At 55.0% G+C, this 22747-nt stretch overlaps 1 protein-coding gene across 2 annotated transcripts in view; it reads right to left on the minus strand.

The window, feature by feature from the left end:
• Positions 1-4726: 4726 nt before the first annotated feature.
• ZNF469 (zinc finger protein 469) overlaps positions 4727-22747 on the minus strand; it is a 103122-nt gene continuing 85101 nt past the window's right edge. For both annotated transcript variants that reach the window (XM_048959020.1, XM_048959021.1), the window contains 2 exons: positions 21627-21697; positions 4727-18666 (listed from right to left, as the gene is read on the minus strand). In XM_048959020.1, the coding sequence (XP_048814977.1) occupies positions 6322-18504 (12183 nt within the window). In that variant the 5' untranslated portion in view covers positions 18505-18666; positions 21627-21697 and the 3' untranslated portion in view covers positions 4727-6321. The remainder of the gene's footprint in view (positions 18667-21626; positions 21698-22747) is intronic.

Raw genomic sequence — 22747 nt, forward strand, 5'->3', positions numbered from 1 at the left:
AGTGGGATGGCACAGCATGGCATGGAACAGTGTGGCACTACTGCCATGTCCTCCCCCAGTGTGTGGTGTGCATTTCTTTTTTTCTTCTTCTTTTTTTCCTCTCTCCCTTTTTTCTTTTTTTTCCCTTCCTCGCTATCTATTTTTTTTTCTCCTTCTTTTTTAAAGGGTTTTTAATTAACTTCCTGTTTCAATGGTGGGATAATGAGTTTTAAGCAGCACATGATTCCAGTAAAGAGGTCAAGCCGGCAGTGAGGATGTCAAAAGAAATTAAGTTAGGAATTAAGAAGAGTTCCAGGGGAAAAAATGGAACCATTGAGGGCGGAGATGCTGTGGAGCTCCCTGCCCTGCTCTCCATCCAGTCCCTAAATGTCCCACACCGTTTTTCACCTCAGTTGGCCCCGAACTGCAGCTTTCCTGGAGACCATCATAGTGCCGGGCACGTGGCTGTGTCCAGCGCCCTTTAATTCCCTGCCACGGCTCATGTATGTCTATGTAGGGCCCCGAGGGCTGCCTGCCCCCTGCCCTATGGGCCACCCGTGGGGGTCCACGTGGTGTTTTGGGACCAGGGTGATGGGGACACCGATGGCACATATCCACAGCATCTTCCATCCTCCCTGGGAGACAGCTAGAAGCCTTTAATTAAACACAACGCAACACAAATGCATGTGTGGACCTGGGGAGGCCGTAGGCCAAATTTCTTCCCCTGACGAGCCATCCTGGCTTGGAGACACTGACTTCTCCTGGCTCTTTGTACTATGGCAATCAGCACGGTGTCCCACAGAGCTCCATGGGCACAGACCTCCCTGCGTGGCTGCCCTGAACCCCTCCCAGGCTGTGTGGCTGCACCTCGCCCTGCAAGAATCCCCCAAACCTGGAAGGAGCACACAGCACTGAGGGGGGGGGGGGGGGGGGAGGAGGAGAGGGAAACCGTGTTGCAGTCCTTCCCTTTGCGCATTCCTTGCCAGTGTCCTTTTAATTAGCTTTTTGGCACCCACCCAAACCCTATAAGATCCCCTCAGGCCTCAGAATTTGCAGTTGCTTCAGATCGGATCATTTTTGGTGCAGGAGCATCCCCGGTCTTGCTGTGTGTCCCACCCCATTGCGTTGGGTGTCCTCGTGTGGGGACACCTCCTCGTGGGTGTGGGTGACAGCAGCTGTGCCTCCTCTTGGATTTTTTTCTCCCCTTCCATCCCGTTGTGTTTGCTGAGCGATTGTTACAGGGTAACAGAATAAATAGCGTGTTTTCCCGAGGAGTGAATTACATGCCTGCAGAGCAGAGATAATGCACAAGCAGCCGTTTCCCCCATTGTGAGCGAGGTGACATCTTTTTATGGAGCTGTGTACATTTGTATTAGTGCCAATTAATCTGGGGTGATATTATTAGAGAGGATGTGTCGGCAGAGGAATGTAAATGGAAAAAAGCTCGGGCGCTGCCTCGGCCATATTTCATGGGTAACCATGCTGGGTGCATCCAAGAGGTGCTGGGTGCCCATGGGGATCACAGCTGTGCCGGTCAGTGGCACGGAGAGGCTCTGATGGGGCTGTAGGAATGGAATGGCTGCAAAAGCCTGGGTTGTTTTTTTTTGGTGTGTTTTGTTCTGAAAAGGAAGGAATTGCATCTGGGGTGCCCTGCAGTGCTGGGTGCTGGGCAGGCCCTGCCACCTACCGGTGCTCACAGCTCCCCAGTGCCACCTGTCACCTCTGTGCTGAGCCGTGGTGGCCTGGGCTTGGAAGGGACGGTGCAGTTTGCTCCTAGGTGATGGGCAGTATACAGACAGACTCCCACCCCATGCCCTGTATTCAAGGGATTTGGGATCGGACCATATGGTCCGGGATGTCTATCCAACTCGGGATGTTCTGTGATTCTGTGATTTCTTGGTGTATTTTCTTTCTTCCTTTTCCTGTCCTGCTGTCTGCTTTGGGGATGATGCTACAGCACTGAATTGGACTGATAACCCCATCCCTGGGGCTGTGGCAGGACCCCCTTCCCTCACCCCTCCACTGAACACCCACCCCAGCCTGGGGTTCCCCCCCCCCCATTCTATGCTTCTCCTTAAATCTGCACCTCAGTGGAGCATCACATCCCCATCCTGCTTGCATTCAGATGTGCAGCTTGCACACCTGAGGCTGCGGGTGCATGAGGTCCCTGGCAAGGAGAGGGTATGTGAGACAGGATTTAAATTATTGCTGTGCAAGGAACAGGAGGATTTGACTCAAGCAACAAAAATATCTCTAGCTGTGCCAGCAGTGTGACAACCATGGTGGATCCTGTTATCCGCCAGGCGTAGTGGTGAGGCTTAAAGGACCTGCAGTGCAGGAACTTGGTTGCATGGCTTCAGGAAAGGCAGCTGGATTTCGGGGGCTCTGAGAGCAAACAGCAGCTGGAAGAAAGAAAATGTGGGCTGGGAGCAAGGAGGCAGGAAATATCCGAATGTGATGGGAACCCTGGTTTCAGACTGGGGCTGGTGGCAGGGCTGTGCACATTGCTGCAGGGTGCCATGCAGCATCCCAGAGTACATTGCTGTGGTAGCAAGGAGCATCTCACGCCATGCCATCCCATGCTAGGCCATGCCATGCCTTCCAATCCCAACCCATCACTTCCTTCCTTGCTGGAATCGTGCTGTCAGGGGCATTTGCAATCAGCCAGCTGTACACCATGCCAGGAGTGCATGGATAATGCAGCACTCAGCAAACTACAGGGCTTGGGAGCTGATGGACGTCCCTCAGGGAGGATGAAAGGAAGAATTCAGTGCTCCAGTGGTGTCTGTAGGAGCGTGAAGTGCTGCAGGGAGGATGTTCGGGGCTCCGGCAGCATTTGGGGGAGCAGTGCATGCAGGAATAAGGTCAGAGCAGCTCCTGCACAACATCCCTGCACTTGCCTGCAGCAAACCTGTTGCTCTCAGTGGGATTTTGTCATGGTGTAAAGCTGGAGGTGTGAGAGAGCTGCAGCAGCAAAGCAGAGTGAAATACTCCTCTCCTTGGTAGGGCTGCAGCCCCGGTGAAATATAGGAGTGAGAAAACATAAAAGTCCCATTTCCAACTCCATAATATTTCCTGCCAAAACAAAGTAAAATGTGCCGCTTTAAATTTTCTGCAAAATTCTTTTGAGGTTATTTTTTCCCCTAAATTAAGCCATACTAATTATTTTCTGCCTCTTTATCTCCACTCTGCAACACACCAGGAGGGTGCGGGCGGTGAGCATTTTAAGCCTCCATAAACAAAAGAGTAGTTTGGAAAATAATTCTATCAATTAATCAAATTAATCCTGCAGTTTTAGTTACAAGCCCCAAGTGGCGAGGATTCCAGCCCGCGGTTATGAGCTATCTCTCATTGACAGCGTTTAAATGTTATGATTGCAACAGTAATTAAAGAACGTAATACGCCCGGCTTTGTGTCAGCCTCCCACCTCCAGACCTCAGCGCTGTGCAGCAGAGGTCGTCTCGAGGACAATTTGGGGATGAACAAATGGGGCAGCTTTCCCCACCTGGGCCTGGTCCCTCCGCTACGGTGTCACTGCCAATGGGTGAGTGGAGTCCACGTCCCTCGAGGCGTTCCAGAGCTGTGGAGATGTGGCACATGGGGACACGGTGTGTGGGCATGGTGGGATGGATTGGAGTTGGACTTGATGAGCATGGAGCTCTTCTCTAACCTTAACGACTCAATGGTTGGACTTGGTGAGCATGGAGCTCTTCTCCAACCTTAACGACTCAATGGTTGCACTTGGTGAGCATGGAGCTCTTCTCCAACATTAACGACTCAATGGTTGCACTTGGTGAGCATGGAGCTCTTCTCCAACCTTAACGACTCAATGGTTGGACTTGGTGAGCATAGAGCTCTTCTCCAACCTTAACTACTTAATGGTTGGACTTGGTGAGCATGGAGCTCTTCTCCAACCTTAACGACTTAATGGTTGGACTTGGTGAGCATGGAGCTCTTCTCCAACCTTAACGACTCAATGGTTGGACTTGGTGAGCATGGAGCTCTTCTCCAACCTTAACAACTCAATGGTTGGACTTGGTGAGCATGGAGCTCTTCTCCAACCTTAATGACTCAGTGGTTGGACTTGGTGAGCATGGAGCTCTTCTCCAACCTTAACGACTCAATGGTTGGACTTGGTGAGCATGGAGCTCTTCTCCAACCTTAACAACTCAATGGTTGGACTTGGTGAGCATAGAGCTCTTCTCCAACCTTAACGACTCAATGGTTGGACTTGGTGAGCATGGAGCTCTTCTCCAACCTTAACGACTCAATGGTTGGACTTGGTGAGCATAGAGCTCTTCTCCAACCTTAACGACTCAATGGTTGGACTTGGTGAACATGGAGCTCTTCTCCAACTTTAACGACTCAATGGTTGGACTCGGTGAGCGTGGAGCTCTTCTCCAACCTTAATGACTCAGTGGTTGGACTTGGTGAGCATGGAGCTCTTCTCCAACCTTAACAACTCAATGGTTGGACTTGGTGAGCATGGAGCTCTTCTCCAACCTTAACGACTCAGTGGTTGGACTCCTGCAGCTGCTTTGCATGAGACAACAGCAAAGCGTGCAGAACATCAGCCTCTGAGAGTGGTCGTGTTGTGGTTGGGCTGGGAATGGGGCTGAGAGTGGGGCAGGCACAGCTGGGGAGAAAGAGCCCACAAATGTCACACAGACAGGGAATTTCTGTGAAAATATTGGAATATATTTGAAAAGATTAATCACGTATGATTTTACAGTACCACCCCATATTTTCATCTCATAGTTTATTTAACAATATTAAAGAGGCACTTTCAAAGCACACATACAACATCATAAAACGGCGTTTCCTGCTCTCTCTCTGCTTCTCTGACAAAATATCAAAATAAAAACTTTTGACATAACACATTGCACCCAAGGTAAATTACCTACAATATTTTTATACAATACAAAGAATTGTAAAGGTACATATTAACAGAATAAAGCCTCTTTTTTTTTTTCTTTTTTCTTTTTAACTCTGAAACAAAACAAAACAAAACAAAATTGCAGGACAGACGCAAAGGACTCTGACTGTTCATATCACATCAGTGCATTGCTTCACCTCCTTGACTTGGGAGTGTTTCAATAGTATTTAGTTATCTTCCATGTCCTCGTGTGCACCTGAGATTTCTTTCTGGTTCGAAAGTTCGGTCGTACGACGTGCTCGTTGGGCGTGACGTAACCTTCGCGACACTGCGGAGTACCAGCATACAGGATTGTCCCTAACGTTTGATTTTCCTGCCTCGTTTTCTCCTCCAGGTAACGGCTGCTTTCCTAACGGTTCTCCTTTACTTCTCGATCGAGGAAGTCTGTATTCACATTACAAAAGAAGAATAGCACCAGTAACTGCATAGTACAAGCGGATACCTACAGAGCCACTAACTCAATACAGTAAGATAGGGTAGAAGTGATACCGTTGAGGGCACTCGGGTAGTACCGTTGCGGTGCGGTAAATTGGCACAGTTTTGTCGTTGCGCAAAAAAAAACCCCAAAAAACCCAACCCCCACACGAACAACAACAAAAAACAATAAAAATCTCCGAGTCTTTCCCCTTCCCCCCTCAAAAAAAAAACCAAAACAACACAAGAGTTTGTCACAAGTGTCAAGGTGCAGTGTGCCGGCAGCTCTCCTCCGTGCGCATCGTCTACAGTGGTCAAAGAGCGGCAGCGACGGCGGCAGCGCTCGGACAGCCCCGGCGCCTTTGGGGTCCTCCTGACGGCGTAGAAACCAATTCCCAGGGATAACTGTCAAAATGCGGGGTGCTTGATGCTTAATTTAATTATTTTAATTGTATCAGCTCTTAGGCCAGCTCCCAATTTAATGAATCGTACGGGATTATTTGTGCAAAATCTTCACCAAAAAAAAAAAAAAATATATATATATATATATGTATAAAAAAATTTGCTTTCTACAGTGTACTGCACCTCATGAATAAGACGTCTACGGAATGAAGTTCATCTCTTCAAGTACTTTGTACAAAGATAACACAGACACAGTCTCAAAAGGGTCTGAGATTTGCAAGTATCCTTATAACCTCAGCACTTCTGCAATAAAGAAATTGCTCTTCACGATTCAGTCTGCCCAAAGCGATTACAATTTCAGTTCATGAAAATCATCAGCAACATCAAAGTTCTAGCATTTGCATGATAAATCAGGTGAATTAAAGTAGATTAGTAGACACAAAGCAAACTATTTCACAGAGGCTGCAGTGCAAGTTCATTTAAGCTAGACAGAAAAATCATGCTACACAAACGAATTTAATGCTTTGATAATTTTTCCCTTGCAAACCCCATGAAAGCAGCTGCGGATCACCGTAAGTCACTTCCATAAATTACTCTGAAGTATCTCTTCTTAGAGGAATCTTAAAGCTGGTTAATTTTTGCCCGAAGAGCTGGCTGAGCAGGTTGTTCTGGGACTCGGCGGTGCGGAAGCTGGCCGTCCCGGCGGGCCTGGTGCCACGTGCGGGCCGCGGGCCGTGCAATGAGCCGCGTGGGCTCTGCACCGCACCTTTGGCCAGCACCTGCTGGAGGCTCTTCCCCAAAATGGCCTTCCTCCGCCGCACGTCCCCGTTGGCGTGCCGCACCTCCCCCTTCTTCTGGCTGCAAGCATCCGGCACCGTCTTCTTCAGCTGGGAGCCCGCTCTGGGCCTGGGCAGCAGCTTGTTGCAGTGGGTCTCCCTCCGCCCAGGGGACAAGGCTGGGCCGTCGCCGTTGCCCCAGTCATTGCGTTTGAGCTCAGCGGAGCCCTCGCTCCTGGACAGACCCGGTGTCCGCATTTTCTTCTTTTTGCCGTCCCCCTCCATGTTCTCCCGGGAGCCGGCGCTGCCCCGGTGGCCGAGAGATTTGTGTTCTTTCCGCCTCTTGGGGTGAAGCTTGGCTGCGTTGTTGGCTGCCTCTCCCCGGGCTTGGTGGCCTGTGGACCTGCTGGGGTTGCCACCCTGGTCCTTGGGATTCGTGCTGCTGTCCTTAGGGCTGGCCTCGGGTGCGGGTTTGTCCTTCACCACACCGCCTTGCTGGCCCTCCTCAGGAGCAGCCTCCTCACCCGCGGTCTTCTTCTGTGGGGCCGAATCTTTGGCAGCTCTGTTCAGTGCGGGTGACGCCGTCTTGTCCTTCAGGGGCAAGGGCTGATGAGCAGACCCTGGAGAAGTGGCTTTGGATGCTCCTTCCCAAGAGGAGGCCTCACTGGGGTTGCCCCACAGCGTCCTATGGGTCTCCTTAGCTGGTGGAGCCTCTGCCCGTGGGGAAGGAATTTCTGAGACCTTCTTGGCAAGCTGGAGAAATGGGATTCTGTCCATGGCATCCGTGGCTGCATCAGGATTATCCGAAAGTCCTGCTATGTATTCGTCTTTGTTGCCTATGCTTGTTCGTTTGGGAGTATCGGTATAGCCACATTTCTCGGTGAGGTGTGGAGGAGACAGCTTTTGGTCTGTAGCTTGGTTGCAAGCTAACCCGGCAAGGTCAATGCCAAACTCAGGTGAGTCCAAGAAAGGAAGCGGTTTCCCATCAAACGCTCCTTTCTCCAGCTCCTCAATGGAAAGGGCAGCGATATGACTGAGCTCTGGGCCACTTGTCACAGCCTGTGGCAAAGATGGGGAGAGGCAGGGGGGTGGAGGCAGGGTGTCAAACTGAGATTTCTCCATCTCTGCCAGCAGGTCAGAGAAGTCACCCACCAGCTCTTCTGTTTTCACCGAGGTCTGGGGCAGAGGCACCGTCGGGTCCCTGGAGGCTGTAGAGAAAGAGGCAGGAGGAGGCTGCAAGTTGGAGCCAGCTGGAGACTCCACCAGCTGCAGGTCACCGGTGTGGTTGAGATGAGCGGGTGAGCTGCCATTGTGAGCAACCTTCCTCCTCTTGCTTGGTGGCACAGCCTCCCGAAGAGAGCTATCCTCCCTGCCCTGCTCTCTGCGCTCTCTGGAGGCATTGCTGGGCCTCATGACCCCTCTGAATTTAAAAGTCTTGCTGCTTCCCACTAGGTGCTTCTCCATGTGCCGGTCGTACTGCTCCTTCTTAGAGAAGGTGTAGTTGCACATGCTGCATATGAAGGACTTCTTGATAACATGCATGACGTCGGCACACAGCTCGCAGGCATACAGCGTGGTGTGCTTGATCTCCTGCTCCTCCACAATCCCGTGCTCCTGGCTGAGGTGGTTTCGAAGCTCTTTGGTCTCCTGGTAGAACATGGGGCACTTGTGGCACAAGTAAATCTTCTGCAAACTGTGCACCACCAAGTGCCGCTGGAGTTTAAAGGGCTTGGGAAACTGCTTGCCACAGTGATGGCAGTCCCTGGAAGGATCCTTGCAGTCTGGGTGCATGGGGACAGATTTTGGAGTGCCTTCACTTTTTGATGTACGCTCTGGAGAAGGGCTGGCAGACGCTTTGGAGGAGCTGGGTGCAGCTGGCTTTACTTTCATGCTGCTTTCTAAGGGCTCTTTTATCGCCTTGGCCTCCTGCTCAAGGGGTAGCTCCCTGGGGCTCCTGCTCTCTCTGCTCACTGCATGCTTGCAGCTGGAGTCAGCATGCCGGGATGACCTGCTGGGTTTCCGACACATGATGGTGTTGAGGAAATGGGTGACAGCATCACTGTCCTCACTGAAGCAAGACGGTAGGCCCATCACAGACTTCTGCGCTTGCCCTTTGCGAGCAAATTGCGTGGCATGCTCCCGAAGATGCTCATTGTACATCCAGACATCGGAAATCTCCTTCAGGCACATCCCACAAGCCCACAGCCCTGCCTTGTTCTTGGCATGCTTCTCCTTCAGGTGGTCCCTCAGCTGTTCCCGGGAGCTGAACTTGCGCTGGACGCACATGTAGCAGGTGGGTGGTGGGGATGGGTTGTGGGTTAGTTTGTGGAAGTCCAGCTCTCCTAGTGTCAGGAACCACTGGAAGCAGACCTTGCACTTGTACTGCTTGTCTTTGGTCTTGATGGTGATGTCACCGCGGTTTTTGCTCAGCTTCCCATCTTCTAGCTTACTCCTGCTATGCTTGCTGTGCTGGCCTGGCTTTGGCTTGAAACTCATGGTGCTGCTGTCCCCAGAAGGATCTTCACAAGGGCTGAAGAAACACACATCTCTCATTTTAAACTTTGCATTCAGCCTCTCAATGTCAATTGTGTGGAATTCAGGAGAGCCTGACTCTTCGGTCACCCCGCCATTGTACGGCTCCTCCACTAAGTTGGGTGGTTTGGAGCTCATTTCTCCAAGTGAGTGCTCGCTCTCAAGGCCCATTGGGGCCTCAAACATCTCAGCAGAGAGGCTTTCATCCTCCTTCTCTAGACTGCCCCAGATGTTCATGCTGTGGACATTGTCTATTTGGCTGTTTTCGCACAAGAAGGTTAGCATGTTGTCCTCCAAGTCAATGACCTCCTTCTCTTGGTCGATCTTCTCACCGTCTGACCTCAGCACAACACCTTCAGATCCACTAGGAACATCTTCTCCACTCTTTGCCTTGTTGCCGTGACACATGTTGAGCGTTAAGGCATCGTCAATGGAGATGGTCTCATATTCACAAGGATCCTCCCTGGTGATGCAGAAGGAGCTGGTGTTGCTGAGGTTAGATGCTACTTGGATGGTGAAGAGGTCGATGGCACCTGCTGGCTGGAGGCTTGCCTCGCTGGTGGGCTTGGGTTTCTTGCTGCGCTTCCCATAGACCCGTGTGCATTTCCTCCGGATGAACTGGTCATCCCTGGGGAACAGCTGGGAGAACGTGGAGTCTTCATCCAGTGAGTGTTCTCTGCTCGGTGGAAGCTCTGCCTTTGCCCAGTGCTTTGGCTCTGCAGATGTGGGGCTGGCTGCTGGCATGGGCTGCAGGGCATTGCGCCTGGGGGACGTCTGAGAGCCTTCCAGATCATACGTCTCAAGCAGTGGGACCCCATGGGAAGGAGATGGAGGACTCTGCAGAGCACTGCTCCAGTTCCTGTTGCCGTTGCCTCCCAAACCGTCTCGTGTCTCGGTGTCCATCTTTTCCCTGCTGTTGGCACTGTGATGCTGCTCTTTGCCTACCTTGCCCAATCCCTCCCCGACTTGCTTTGCCAACCCACTAACCCACATTTTGCAAGCCTGCGTGCTACTTTCTACTTGATCTGGATCTTCCATCTCCTCAGGACAGGCAGCTGTGCCTGTTGTTGGCTCCCTGCTGGCCATCTCCTTTGAAGACACTGTCCCATCACCTGGGTCCTCTGCGAGCTCAGCTGCACACGGAGATTGTTTTGTGTTCTGAGGGTGCTGGGATGAGTTGGGCCTGTTTTGTTCCTCTGTAGAGATGCAACCGCCAGGCTCATGCAAGCCTTCCATGACACTGGGCAGGCTGGAGCTGAGGAGAGCAGGGGGAGGACGTGAATTCTCCTCCAGCTCACACAGATCATCAGGCCTGTGTCTGCTGGCAAATGCCTTTGCTTTCCTTCGTCTTACTTTCCTGTTCAGCTTCTTCTCTGAATTGCCGTTTATCCCTTCGAGATCTTTGCTTTGGCTCCTTCTGCCCTTTTCCCCCTTCCTGCCCTGCCTGCCCAGGTCCAGCTTCTCAGCTGACACCTCCCCTGCTGCCCTTGCCTCCACGCACTGCCCCTTTGCCCCCATCTCCTGCTGCAGAAAGCGTGTGTGGTGCAGCTCCTGCGACATCTCCAATGATCTCACACTCAGGTCGCTCAGCACTCTGCTGACCACCTCCTGCATCTGTGCACCAGGCTCTTTCTCCAGTCCGGTGCATATTTTCTTGGGGACGTGCTCAACCACTTCAATTGGTGTCTGGGAGTTGCAGGTTTTCTCTTTGCCCATCTTCAGGCTCTTCCTGGGGACTTTCTGAGTTGCTGCTTTTGATGTCCGGTCTGCAGAGATCAGGGCAGACTTAGGAGTTTTGTTGGCCTGCAGCACGCTGCTGTTCCTCACATGGTGCTTGACAGCTTTGTGCCTGGTCAGGCCAGGCTTGGAGCGGAAAGAGGCTGAGCAGATGTCACAGATGACCTGGAGCACACCGGGGTTCTTTTCTTTATGGGGTTCAAGCTGGGAAGGTTTTGGAGTACTGGGACATGTGTTGTTCTCTCCTTGGTCTGCGTTATTCAGTGAGCAACTCGCAGCTTCCCTGCCATGCTCAGCCCTGTGGCTTTTGGGATTCTCACCTTTTAAACTCTTTTCCCCGTTCTCTGTGATTTTGGAGAGATCACCAGTTTCCACCTCTGCTGCGTCTGAGTGGTGGTCATTGAGTTCGGTGGGACCAAGATCTCCAGTCCTTTTAAAACCTCTACAGACAGCACTTGGCACCTGCAGAGCAACAAAACAACCGGACAGAGCCTCTGCGTCATTTTGGTGCTTACTGCCATCATTGGAGCTGTTCTCAAACTTTTTCTCTTCATTAAGGTTTACCTCTCTGTCTGTGATCAGCAGCAGATCCGTCGTGGGCTGGGTTGGGTAGTTTGTGTTTTTTGGAGGTATAGAGTTAATGACCACATCTGGGATAGCACACACTTGGTTTTGTTTAGAAGAAGAGCCTGGCAGCACGTCACCAGCGCTCTCAGGTCCCTCTTTCCCAACACCTTGAGGTGGTGAGCAAGGAGCAGAGCGCGGCTCACAGGGACCCTCCATCCCCCAAGCGTTCTTCTCTTCTAAGAGCTGGTTGCCAATGCTGGGTGACCCTTCTCCATCAGTTCCACTGCTCTGCAAGTACTCAGGGTGGGAAGAATTCATCAGCAAGGGCTGGCTGGCCAGAGCTTCATCTGCGTAATGACAGCTGAGGGGCTTCTTCTTGCTGTTCCCATCTCTGGGGAGCTTTGCATTTACCGTGAAGGTTTTTGGGTCCTGTGGCAAGGTGGAATGTACCTGGAGCTCACCAGAGGGACCGAGCGTGTCAGTAGGGCTGCTGGGAGCACTGCCTGCTCCCATGTGCTTGCTCTGTACAGATCCTGACACCTGCACATCAGCTCCTTTGCACCACACTCCACATTCAGTCTTGTTTGTCCCCAGCATCTCTGCAGTCGTGCTGCCCTGCGTTTCTTTCTCTGGCGCATTATGGCTTAAATGGGATTGCTCATGTTTTGTAAATGCCAAGGTCGCTTTGTTTTTATCTAGTTCCTGGTCTTCCATGAGCTGATCAGCTTTCTTCCCTTGCCCTGGCAGCAGGGTCACCGCTGTGCTTTTGAGTGGTGAGAGGTCACTGTGCTCTGGGGAAGCTCCATCTGCACGGATATTAATGTCATTCAGCTCCATGTGCTCATTTGCTAAGTGCTGCAGATCTGCCACGTTATTTTGCAGCTCGGGGTCAGCAAATGTGGATAGTTTTGCACTGTAAGAGCCCGCTGCACTGAACGACTCCAGCTGCTCGCACGCACTGGGGAATAGTGCAGCATCTTTAGCAGGGGCAGCAATGCTCTCTGCATTGCCCACCACGGGGCCATCCTCTTCCCCCGGGGCAGGCCGATATGTCTGATTTTCCCCATCGTTGCTCTCCTCTTTCTGCTCTGGCTGGCCTTTGCTGGAGGCAGTGGGGTGGCCGGGAGCCAGCAGCACAGGGAAGCATGGCAGCAGCATCTCCTCCTCATTGCTCTTCACTGTCCGTGCCACGAAGAGCTGGAGCTGCTGCAGAGGGTTGGTGTCCTGGGGGGTCTTTGGAGAGCTCTGCTTGGGCAGACTCAGCATGTCGAGCAGTCGTGCCGTGTGCTTGCTGCCTCTATCTCCCTGCCCAGGGGCCAGGAAGGCTGGAGGGCTCTTCCTCTCCTCTGCTTCTTCCAGCAATGCAGACGCACTGCTGTCCCCATTGAAATCCACAGCACTCTTCACCATTTTGGGTGCCTCAGACTTGCCAAAGGGCCTTTCTTCTGCATCTGGGACATCTTTGATGTGAGGCGAGAAGACAAGATCCGCAGCTGTGCATGGATCTGCCTGAAGGCCTTGTTCAGGGTTATGGCTTGGAAGACTGGCATCGAACTTCTCCAGCTCTGCAGTGAGCTCCCCTGTTTTCCCGGGTGTGGGGAAGCTCTCAGCATCATGTGTGTGAGCCAGGGGTGGCAGGCTGTCCTCTCCAGCTTTGGTTACTTCCTGTGTCTCGGGGAATGTGGTGCTGGTGGCAGCAGGAGGGCTTTTTGCAATGGGGTCTGCAGGGTAGACAGGCACCTCATTTGTGTCAGCTGTGCATGATTCGGGTGGACTTTTGGAGGAAGACTCATTTTCCTTCTTTCTGGGGTCACTTCCCTGAGTGGCCTCAGGTCCCTGCAGCTGCTCCCCGCTCTTCATGGGACAAAATCCATCTGCAGGGGCTGGCGCACACATCCCAGCATCCAGCGAGACGAACCTCGCGGGTCTGTGCCAGGGCTCCCTGCCTCCCTCGTAGCCTCCATGTGTGACTGCTGGCTTCTCGCCCCCCAGCCTTTCCCCAGAGGCCAGGAGGTTTGAGCTGCCCACATCATCTGCCACAAAGAGCCCCCTCTGGTGGCCCATCCCTGGCTCTTCAGGTAGGGATGGGAAGGGCTCAGCCGGTCCCCGCAGGGCTGCAGCAGCGTGATGCTCACCTTTCTGCGGGGCGGTTGGCACCTCACCGCTCAGCTTGCTGGTTTGCAGCTGACTCTCCAGCTCGGTCACTAAGCGCTTGATCTCCAGCTCATCATCTGATATGTGGTTCATGAAAGCCACATTGTAATCTGTTATCCTGTCCGGCAGAGGCAGCTGGTTGGCGGGGATGGGTCCCTCCTCAGGGAATTTCTTGGCGAGTGGCTTGTCCACTGACAAGCTGTGGAAGGGAGCCATGTCTTCGGGCAGCATTGGAGCCACCTCCTCCATGAGGGACCAGTCCTTCTCTGGCATGAATGCTGAGAATGGCTGCTCAAAGGGCAGTGGCTTGCTGGGGTCACCACCAGGGCAGGCAAACGCTGTCACATAGCTGTCCTTGCTCGCAGGCACCGTCTCATACAGCGGTGAATCGAATTCGGCCACTGGCAGCTCTCCAAAAATGGAAGAGGAATCGAAGCTGAGAGGGGAGGAGGCCTTAGTCTGCTGAGTCTCTGCGGTGTAGGGGGAGACGCTGGCGTGCTTCTGCTCGAAGGAACCAGCACTGATGTCCTCCTGGCATAAATACACACCCTCCATGTGCGAGGGTCCCAAGGGCGGTGGCTTTGAGAAGAGATTGGCATCGTAGTGAGCAGGAAGGCCTTTGGGATCAAAAAACGTGTTGTCACTGCTGACGTATGGATCAGGCGCTTTGGCCAGCATCATTCCCACAGCATTGTCACTGACTGGGGCTGCCTGCATGGCATAGCCCTTCCCACTGTCACTGAGCCTGGGTGCCTCCCCAGCTGAGTAGGTGGCACTGGGGCTGGATCCATCCCCACCATGGGCTGGAGACATCAGCTCCTCTGCGTGGCATTTGAGTGCATCACGTGTGTATGGGGCAAAGTGTTGCCTCTGGATGGCCACCTCTGACCCGGGTGAGCCCTGAGCCTCAAAGGCAGGCTCTCTTGCCTCACCTGTGGGGTTTGCTGCTCCTTCAGGCTCTTCTGCCTCCTCCTTATGGGGCAGTCTGATGGGGCTTCTTCCCAAGGTGGCTGTGCTTGGCAGCTGCCTCTCCTGGGTCTGTGGTAGCGGCTCCTCCTCTCCATCTCCTGCAGTGGCAGCATCTGCTTTGGTACCTAGGTGTGTTCTGGAGGCTGCCACCAAAGGCTTGGCTGAGCCTACCCGCCTGCTCCCTCGGGAAAAGTCCTCCTTACTTTTCTGGCTCGTCTTTGGGCTCCTGTCCTCAGGATGGCTGAGTACAGCTGCTGGTGTCAGTGCCAGGCTGTCTGAGCACCTTGTCCCCTTCACGCCTGCCTTCTTGCTTTCTGGCTCACTGGGACCAGCCTTGGTGCAAGCACTGGTGCTGGGACTGCTGCCCATGGACGACTGGCTGCTGCGCCTGCAGGCTCTGCCAGAACTGTCCCCTTTCTTGGCTGTCTCTGGACTGGAGAGCCTGCTGTGCTCTGGTGCCTCCCTTTTCCGGTGGTTTCTTCTCTGGCTGTAGCTCCAGGCTGGATCTTTCTCTTTTGCTCTCTCGCCTCTCCCGGGGCATTTCTTGCTGAAGCCATATTTGGCTCTCCCCATAAATGCTGTTCCCCGCTTTCTCCTCCCGCGGAGCTTGCTGCAAGCCGCTCCTTCCTCCTCCGAGTCGGAGATGTACTCATATTCCTGGAACCGGCCCTCCTGGGTGCCCGGTGCTGGTCTCCCAGCGAGTGTGGGCAGCTTGCTGCTCTTCGTGTGCAGCTGGTGGAGCTTGTTCTTCTGCTGCACGATCTTGTGGATGAGCTCCTTGCTCCACGTCCCGCTGCGGGCCTTCCTCTTCTTCACCTCCTTCATGGAGAACCGAGGTGGCTTGGGGCTTTTGGAGGAAGCACCCTGAGGCTCCTGGTTGAGCTTCTTGGGCTGCTTTTGGCTGGAGGCTGGCCTGGAGGATGCTGGTGGAATGCTGTTCTTCCTGCCCGCCCTCAGTCTGGCTGTCTTCTCCTCCACCACTGGTTCTGTCTGCTCGCTCTCGCGGGCTGCCAGCCTTCGTGCCGGCCTCCTCTTGTGAGTGTGCTGCCTTCCCGCTCGCCTCTTTGCCCGCTCTTTGCCCCATTGGCTGTCTGCAGAGCAGTAACCGTCCTTGGGTTGGCCCACCCCTTTCTCCTCTGTGGCCGCATGCTTCATTTTGCTCTCTGAGGCCAGACCTTCCTTTGCTCTGTGGGATGACACGCTGCCGGCAGCCTTCACTGCTGTTAGATCCTCATCGACGAAGACGTCTATGAAGCTGCTGTCAATCTCAGGGTTGTCTGACTGGTAGCCCAGGCCATTGAGAGCTTCAGTAATCAGGCTGTCCAGCTTGGCGTCGTCGATATCCAGGTCGGAGGCGGTGAGTGGCAGTGAGCTGGCATTGAAGAGACCACCCTTCAGAGCATCCTCCTTGCCTTCGCTCTTGCTTTCCCCATCCAACAGAAACTCCTCGCCCTTGTTCAGCGCCAACAAATGGGTCTGGGGGTCTGGAGACAAAGGCATGCTGGTGGGTGGCTTAGGGGGCTCAGGGGCTCGCCGTCCCTCTTTGGCCTCGGGGTGGGACGTGCAGAACTGGCGGTGCTCCAGGAAGGAGGCCAAGTTGCTGTAGTTCTGGTCGCACTGCTTGCAGGTCAGTAGCACATCCAGTTGGTCCAGGCTGGCGCTGCTGAGTGAGCCGGCCAGCAGGTGATGGGATGTGTAGGGTGGTGGTGGAGGGGTGCCCCCATCCAACTCCTCCAAGCAGCCTTTGGCCACCTCCACACCTGGTTTGTGAAAGGGGCTCTCTGGGGAGCACTTCAGGGGGTTGTCATCCTTTAGGGTGTCAGGAGGGTAGTGGAAGGGCTTGGCGGGGTCCTGGGGGTGATAATGGAGAGAGGCTGAGCTCAGCACCTCGGAAGGGTGGAAGCTTTTGCTGCCCTCCTTTGTATGGCACGGGTGGTGGAAGAAGGGTGAAGGGGCAAGCGCTGTAGGCATCTGGCCATCGTCAAAGCCGGGATTGAGCGGGCTGCTGGACATGGGGGAGAGCGAGGAGCAGGTGCTGCCACAGGTGGGATTGGGGACGGGAGAAGGCAGCGGGGATTCACATGGGGAGGTGGCCACCAAGGCTGATGGTGGCAGGACCAGTGCTGAGCCTGATGAGCTCCTGGGGGCAGGAGGAGCAGGTGGCGGCCCTGCCTGGTTCATGCCATAGAAGAGGGCTTTGCTTCTCAAGTCGCAGCTGGGAGACCCCGGATCCTTGCCACTGTCGAAAGAAAAAGCACCCACAGAGGCAAGGTCCCCATGCTGTGCCCCAAGACTGTCTCCCGATAAGAGCTTTTTGCTGTGGTACCCCGAGGGGCTGCTGAGGGGGGGACCTTTGTGGGCTTTGCCACTGCCTGGCCACTCTGGGGTGCCGAGAGGGAAAGGGAGCTTCTGACCAGGGATTGGTCTTGGCAGCTCCATCCTGTTGGGAGTGGGAACTGCGGGAGCGAGGTGTATCTGCTGCCAGGGCATCCTGGCATTTTTCTGCCTCTGCTGCCTCTGCTCAGGGCCAGGCTGGCACTCGAAGGAGAACTGGCTTCCAACAGGGTTTGAATAAGGTGCTGAGTTCTGGTCCATGGGGGAAAACACCTTCGCGGCCCCTCCCCAGGCTTGCACGAGCCGGGGGTGGGTGGGCGCCGGGGGAGGAATGCCGGTCTCAAAAGGCACTGATCCCGCGCTACCCGCAGGGGGGCTGCAATAGGCTTTGCTCTGAAAGTGCACTTGGGAGAGATTGGGTGGCATGTTCCTTCGAAGGGGGCTGCTCTGCAGCAGCAGCCGTGGGCTGGGCACACTGTCCTTGGCTGAGGCTTGCCCCTTACCGACTGGCTTTGGCACGTTAGGCGAGTGTAAACTAGACGGAAAAACAGCTTGGTTTTCTTGGAAAGTGCTTGGGTTTTGGTCGATAGCACCAGAGGATGAGAGAGCACCACTGGGGTCGGTGGGATGCTCGCTCCTGCCCTTATAGCACGGCAGTGGGCTGCGGTGTGGGGTGGGCAGTGGGGCCAGCAGCGGGGGCACACCGTACAGCCGTCCTGAGGGGCACGCACCCTCGAAGGGGCCAACGCTTGGTGTCTCCTCCTGCCAGTCGCGGACAGACGATGAATGGAAGCTGAATGCTCCGTGAGCCGCTTGCCCAGTGGCAATGGCCACATCCAGGTATTCAGCATCGCCACGGTACGGCTCCTTCCCCGCCTCGTGCAGCAGCTGGAAGGGGAACTGGTAGGGCAAAGTGCCCAGAGAGTGGCCGCCTGCTTTGCCACCCTCAGAGAAAGAGCTGGGCTTGACCCCATAGCTAGCACCTGCGAAGCTCTTCTCCGGAGAGGGCCACGCATTGGCCCCGTTCGCCTGAAACTCAAAGTAATGTAGCTGCCCATTGGTGCCGGGGCTCTTGAGGGGCACGCCGGGGGGGGGCTGCCCTTTGGGGCCGTGGGGCGGTGAGGTATAGTTGGCAGAGGTACGGCCGGCAGCCGCCTCGGGGAAGCAGCGGCCGAAGCTCAGCTCTTCCTCCTCGGGGACGCTGGGTGTGTGGAAGCGGTAACTGCCTGCTGCAGGAGCTCGGCCGGGGTCGGGAGCTTTCGGGGGGGTCACCTTCTGCTGGGGGTAGGCGATGCCTATGGTGGGGCTGGGGCGAGTGCTGGCGATGCTGAGGCGGTAGAGCTGGTGCTGGCCCCGTTCGCCCTTCCCTGCTCGCCGGCTGCGCTCGCGGGTTCGGCCTTTGCCTGGGGGGGACTGGGGGCCGCCCTTGATTCCGCCCCAACCGCTCTCACCCGCAAACTTGGGGTTGTTGTGGAGGGATTTGAAGTCGATCTTCCCCGCTTGCTGCGGCCGGATCACGGCTTCCCGCTGGCTGTGGGGCTCCTTGTCCTTGGTGGAGGCGAATGAGGACGTCCCCTCGGTGCCACCGAGCCCTCTGCCATCCTTCTCGCCGCAGCCTTCGAAGCCAAAGTCCTTGTCCTGCTCTTTGGGGCCAGCCTCGCTCTTCTCACTGATGTTGTACGCATGCTGGGTCTCTCCAGTCATGGTACCCAGGGAGGGGGCTACGCAGCCCCACACGCCCGTCCTGCTGCTGCCTCCTGTCCGCCCGTCATGGCACGGTGCTGCGGGGCCGGGCGCAGGGATGGGCACGGTGCACTGTGGACTGCCAGGCACCAGCAGGGTGCTGCTGCATCCTTCAACCTGGACCTGCAGGATGGAGAAGAAACAACGTGGAGTGAGAAATGGGTGCAAGACAGTACCCCTTCCCTTTGCACTTTGAGCAGTGAAACCCAGCAAACGCCCCCGGGATGAAACTTTTTGTGCTTCAAAGGATGCCCGGAGCAGTTCACCTTCACAAGAGCTGCTGAGCCAGGCACTTTTTCCTCCCTTGGAAGCTATTTCTGTTCACTTCTTAGCAACATAGGCAGAAAAAGATGACAGAAGAGCTCCACCTACGGATTACCAGGGAGGGCTGACAGCAGGGCTGGGAGAGACATCCCAAAAAGGGCTCTGGATTTTGGGGTATGGCCGCACTTAGAGCCAGGCAGGGCATGCAGCAAAAGGCATCTGCAGCCCTTAGTCCCCTTTTTGCATCACTCCCCCAAGCAACACTGCACACTGTGCCAAATGCTGCTCTGCATTGTGAGGAGAAGAGGCATTCCAAAAACCGGTCTGTCGAATTAGTTCCCTAGTTAGAGTACCCGTTTGGTGTCTGCACGCCCCATCACAGCCCCGAGCAGGGGAGGGGGCACCGGGGCTGCAAATAAGGGTCAGGTGCAGCTCATTAGAGTTGTGCTGATTGCAGATCCCATGCATGGGAAGTGAGACACCTCTGCATCCCCCTGCAGCCCCTTTCTGGGACGACGCAGGAAGGGAAAAGCAAAACAGGAGGACGTTTTTTCACTCCCCAAAGTGAAACAAGCCCCGAACCGATGGGGCCGACCCCTGTGGCGGTGGCTCTGCCACTGGCCAAAGCCAACACAGCACAGCGGCACGCGGGGCTCCAGCGGGCAGACAATGCCCCCTTATGCTGTGCCGTGCTGCAATGGCACGGCTTGTTTACTGCTGTTTAACTTTGCAAAGGCTCCTAGCCAAGATAAAATAACCAAGGCCAGCGTGAGCTCCGTTATCACAGTCGCGCTCTTTCAGCCACATAAAGGGGCTATTTTTTGGGAGGAAAGGCTCAGTTGTGCGTCCCGAAAGCTGTGGCGCTGGCATGGCGAGGGCTGGGGCTGCTGTTGTGTTAGTGCTGAGCGCCAGGAGAAACAAACACAGTGCTGGCAGCGGGAGCTGGGGGTGGCAGAGTGGAGCTGGTGGCATGCAGGAGCGTGCCGGAGAGCCGCGGGAGCTGGCACAGCAATGCATGGCAGTGCTGGCAGAGCCTGGGCATGGATGGGTTGAGCTCAGCCCATAGGTGGTGCTTGGGAATAAAGGATTTGCTCCCCAAGACCCTGGCTGAATGGGACAAAGCATTCCTGCAGAAGAATTCAGGGAGCCCAACTCCGATGGCGGTGCCCCGTTGCGCCCTCTGGTTGCACAGGTGCCCAGGGAGCAGAGTGGGGCAGGGATCTGGGGCTGCTCTGTCCCAGGCAGGTACTGCTGCCAGCCATGGGATATGCATAAGGAGGGCTGGTTGCTTTAACTTCAAGCAATAATCCTTTACTGCAGGGTTTATGGATCGAGCATAGACATGGGATGGGAAACACAGAATAAAATGCAAAGAAGTTCCATTTCCTCTTATTATGGAAGTGACTCTAAGCCTGCTCCTTTGCCTGGCTCTGCTGTGGCAATGTGACTAGCTTGGTCTGCACAGCATAGAAGTGCCACACAGGGTACATGGCGCATGGCAGAGAGCCCGGTCCCCAGGTATGCAGGCAGTGCTCCATCATGGGAGCATCCATCCTACCACCCCTGGAGCTCTGTCCCTGCACGCATCCATCCCAGTCCTGGCAGCTTCTCCTCTCCTAGAGGGAAAGCTGTGAATCCCAGCAGTGGGATGCAGCATGGGGATAGAGGTGGCCACCACATCCCCACTGCAGCAAGGCAGCTTCTGGGAAACGTTAAAAAAGCCAAAAAAAAAAAAAGAAAAAAGAAAAAGCAAAAACCAAGAAAGAAAAAAAACCCCAAACTGACCAAAAAAACCCTACAGCTGCTGAAACAAAGCAGACAAAGAGGGCCAAAACCCCCCTGCAGAACCCCACCATAGCTCCTGCCCCATGCAGGGTCAGGGATGGGGAGGAGGATCTCCAGCCCTGTGGGGGAGTGGAGGACGCAGCTCTTGGGGCCTCGCAGCCCCGGGTTCGGCGTCTCCCTCGCCTGACCTTGGGTGAGACATTTAATCGTGGTGACTCAGCTCTCCATCTGTAAATCAGCCCCGATAAGGCTTCCCCTCGCCTATCTGCCTCGTGTATCAGCTCCTCAGATTAGCGAGGCAGGGACTGTTCTTACGAGCTGTGCGTGCGGTGCCCCGGTGTCACGAAGCCCTGATAGGGCTGGGTGGTGTGTGGGGTTCGTGCTTGGGGTGAGGGTCTTCTGGGGGCAAGAGTGCTGTTTGGATGTCAGCATGGAGTGCTGTTATCCTGCTGGGTACCGTGGCCCTCAGAGGCACTGTGGTTTCTCCAAATGCAGCTTTGACCAGACAGGGACGGGTGTGGGAACGGATGGAAAAAAATAAACACAGATCCCAGCTGGGCCGTACCTTTAGGGAGGCACACAAAGAGCCCCCTGAAGGCAGCGGGGCTGTGCTGACCCTTAAAAAGCCCCTCATATACCCTCCCTCCCCCCAAACCCTCTGCTGGTTTCTGCCACCAAACTCTGAAGATGCTTTCTGTCTGCCCTGCATGGATGGAGAGAGGCATTTAAAGGATTTCCATCCCATCCGGGCGGGTCAAGCAGCTGCTTCTGTTGGTGAGGTTTTGGCCGAGGCTGTGAAAAATCCCTCTCTCTCGTGAACTGGCCCCTTCTCAAAGCAGGGACTGTTTCAGCTTTCTGTCTCTTGTGGCCAGGAAAGCAGCTGGGGAGGTTGGAGTGATGGGGGGGCTGAGCCTCGGCATCCCCGCACTGAGGAGGTTTGGGGGGGGTTGTGGCATGCCCTGAGCCCGCTGGGATGAGGAGCAAAGCCTGGCTCACAAAAATAGCATCGGAGCGCGCCGTCAGCTGGCCGGTACCTTGGCACCCCTCCGCCACGCCGCTACTGCCGGGACTCACTTCCACCTCCCATGAAATATGAATTTCTTGGCTGCAAGGGAAAGAGAGAACTATGTCAGGAATCTGTGTTTGGCTTGGCTGCGGCACAGTGGCTCCCAGCGCCTGGGCTGGGCTCTGGCATGTGGCTGAGAGAAGGAGGGGTTCCCAAAACGCACTGCCACAGCCATGCCAGGATGGGTGCCCCCAGGGAAGGGAAAGTGAGGCAGGGATGGAGATGAGAGCTGTATCACGTGTTCTGAATCCCACTCCATTCCCTGCATCTCATCCCCATCCCTGGCATCCCATCCCTATCCCCTGCATCCCACCCATCCCCTGCATTCCATTCATCTCTTGCATCCCATCCATCTCCTGCATTTCATCCCCATCCCCTGCATCTCATCCCCATTCCCAGCCCCCAGCCCCTATGTTTCATCCCCACCCCTTGTATCCCAGCTCTATCTGCCTCTTGGCAGCCCGTCCCCCTGCATCCCAGCCTGCTGGGGTCCTTTCCTGCATTCCCACTGGGGAATGGAGGGAAAAGAGCACTTCTGAGAAGCTCAGGATATTTTCAGGGCACATTATTATCTCCCTGCCAGCTCCTGGTTCAGCCCAGAGCTCAGGAGCTCTGCAGTGCTGAGCAATGCTTGCTGCTCCCCTGGAGCATGCGTGCTGCTTGGTCAGGTCCCAAAACAGCTCATCCATCTGATGCTAACCCATAAAATAAAGAGAAAAGCAAAATGGGGGCCAGCTCCTGTCCATGTGTGGCACATCAAGAGGAACACGATGGGTCCTTCAGCCCCAGGGATGGTGGCTGAGGATGGGGACAAGGCCTGGGGATGGAAGGAGAAGGTTTAGTGATGGACACAGACTTGTTCTGAGGAAGGCTGGGGCATCCCTTGGGGAGGAGCCATAGGATGGAAGCCCTGCTGGTGTACACACACACGGGTGGTTTGGTCTGGCTCTGTCCGGGTGAGGAGCACTGCAAGAGACTGCTTCCAGCAGACGTTGCTGGCCAGAGGACGAGTTGGAAGGCTATTCAGAAAGTTTGCTTCTTGCTCACAATGGTCCAAAACTGATTTTCTGGATCCGAACGGCTTTGGGT

Source organism: Lagopus muta, chromosome 12, assembly GCF_023343835.1.
Source record: "Lagopus muta isolate bLagMut1 chromosome 12, bLagMut1 primary, whole genome shotgun sequence".
Classification (NCBI taxonomy): Eukaryota; Metazoa; Chordata; class Aves; order Galliformes; family Phasianidae; genus Lagopus; species Lagopus muta.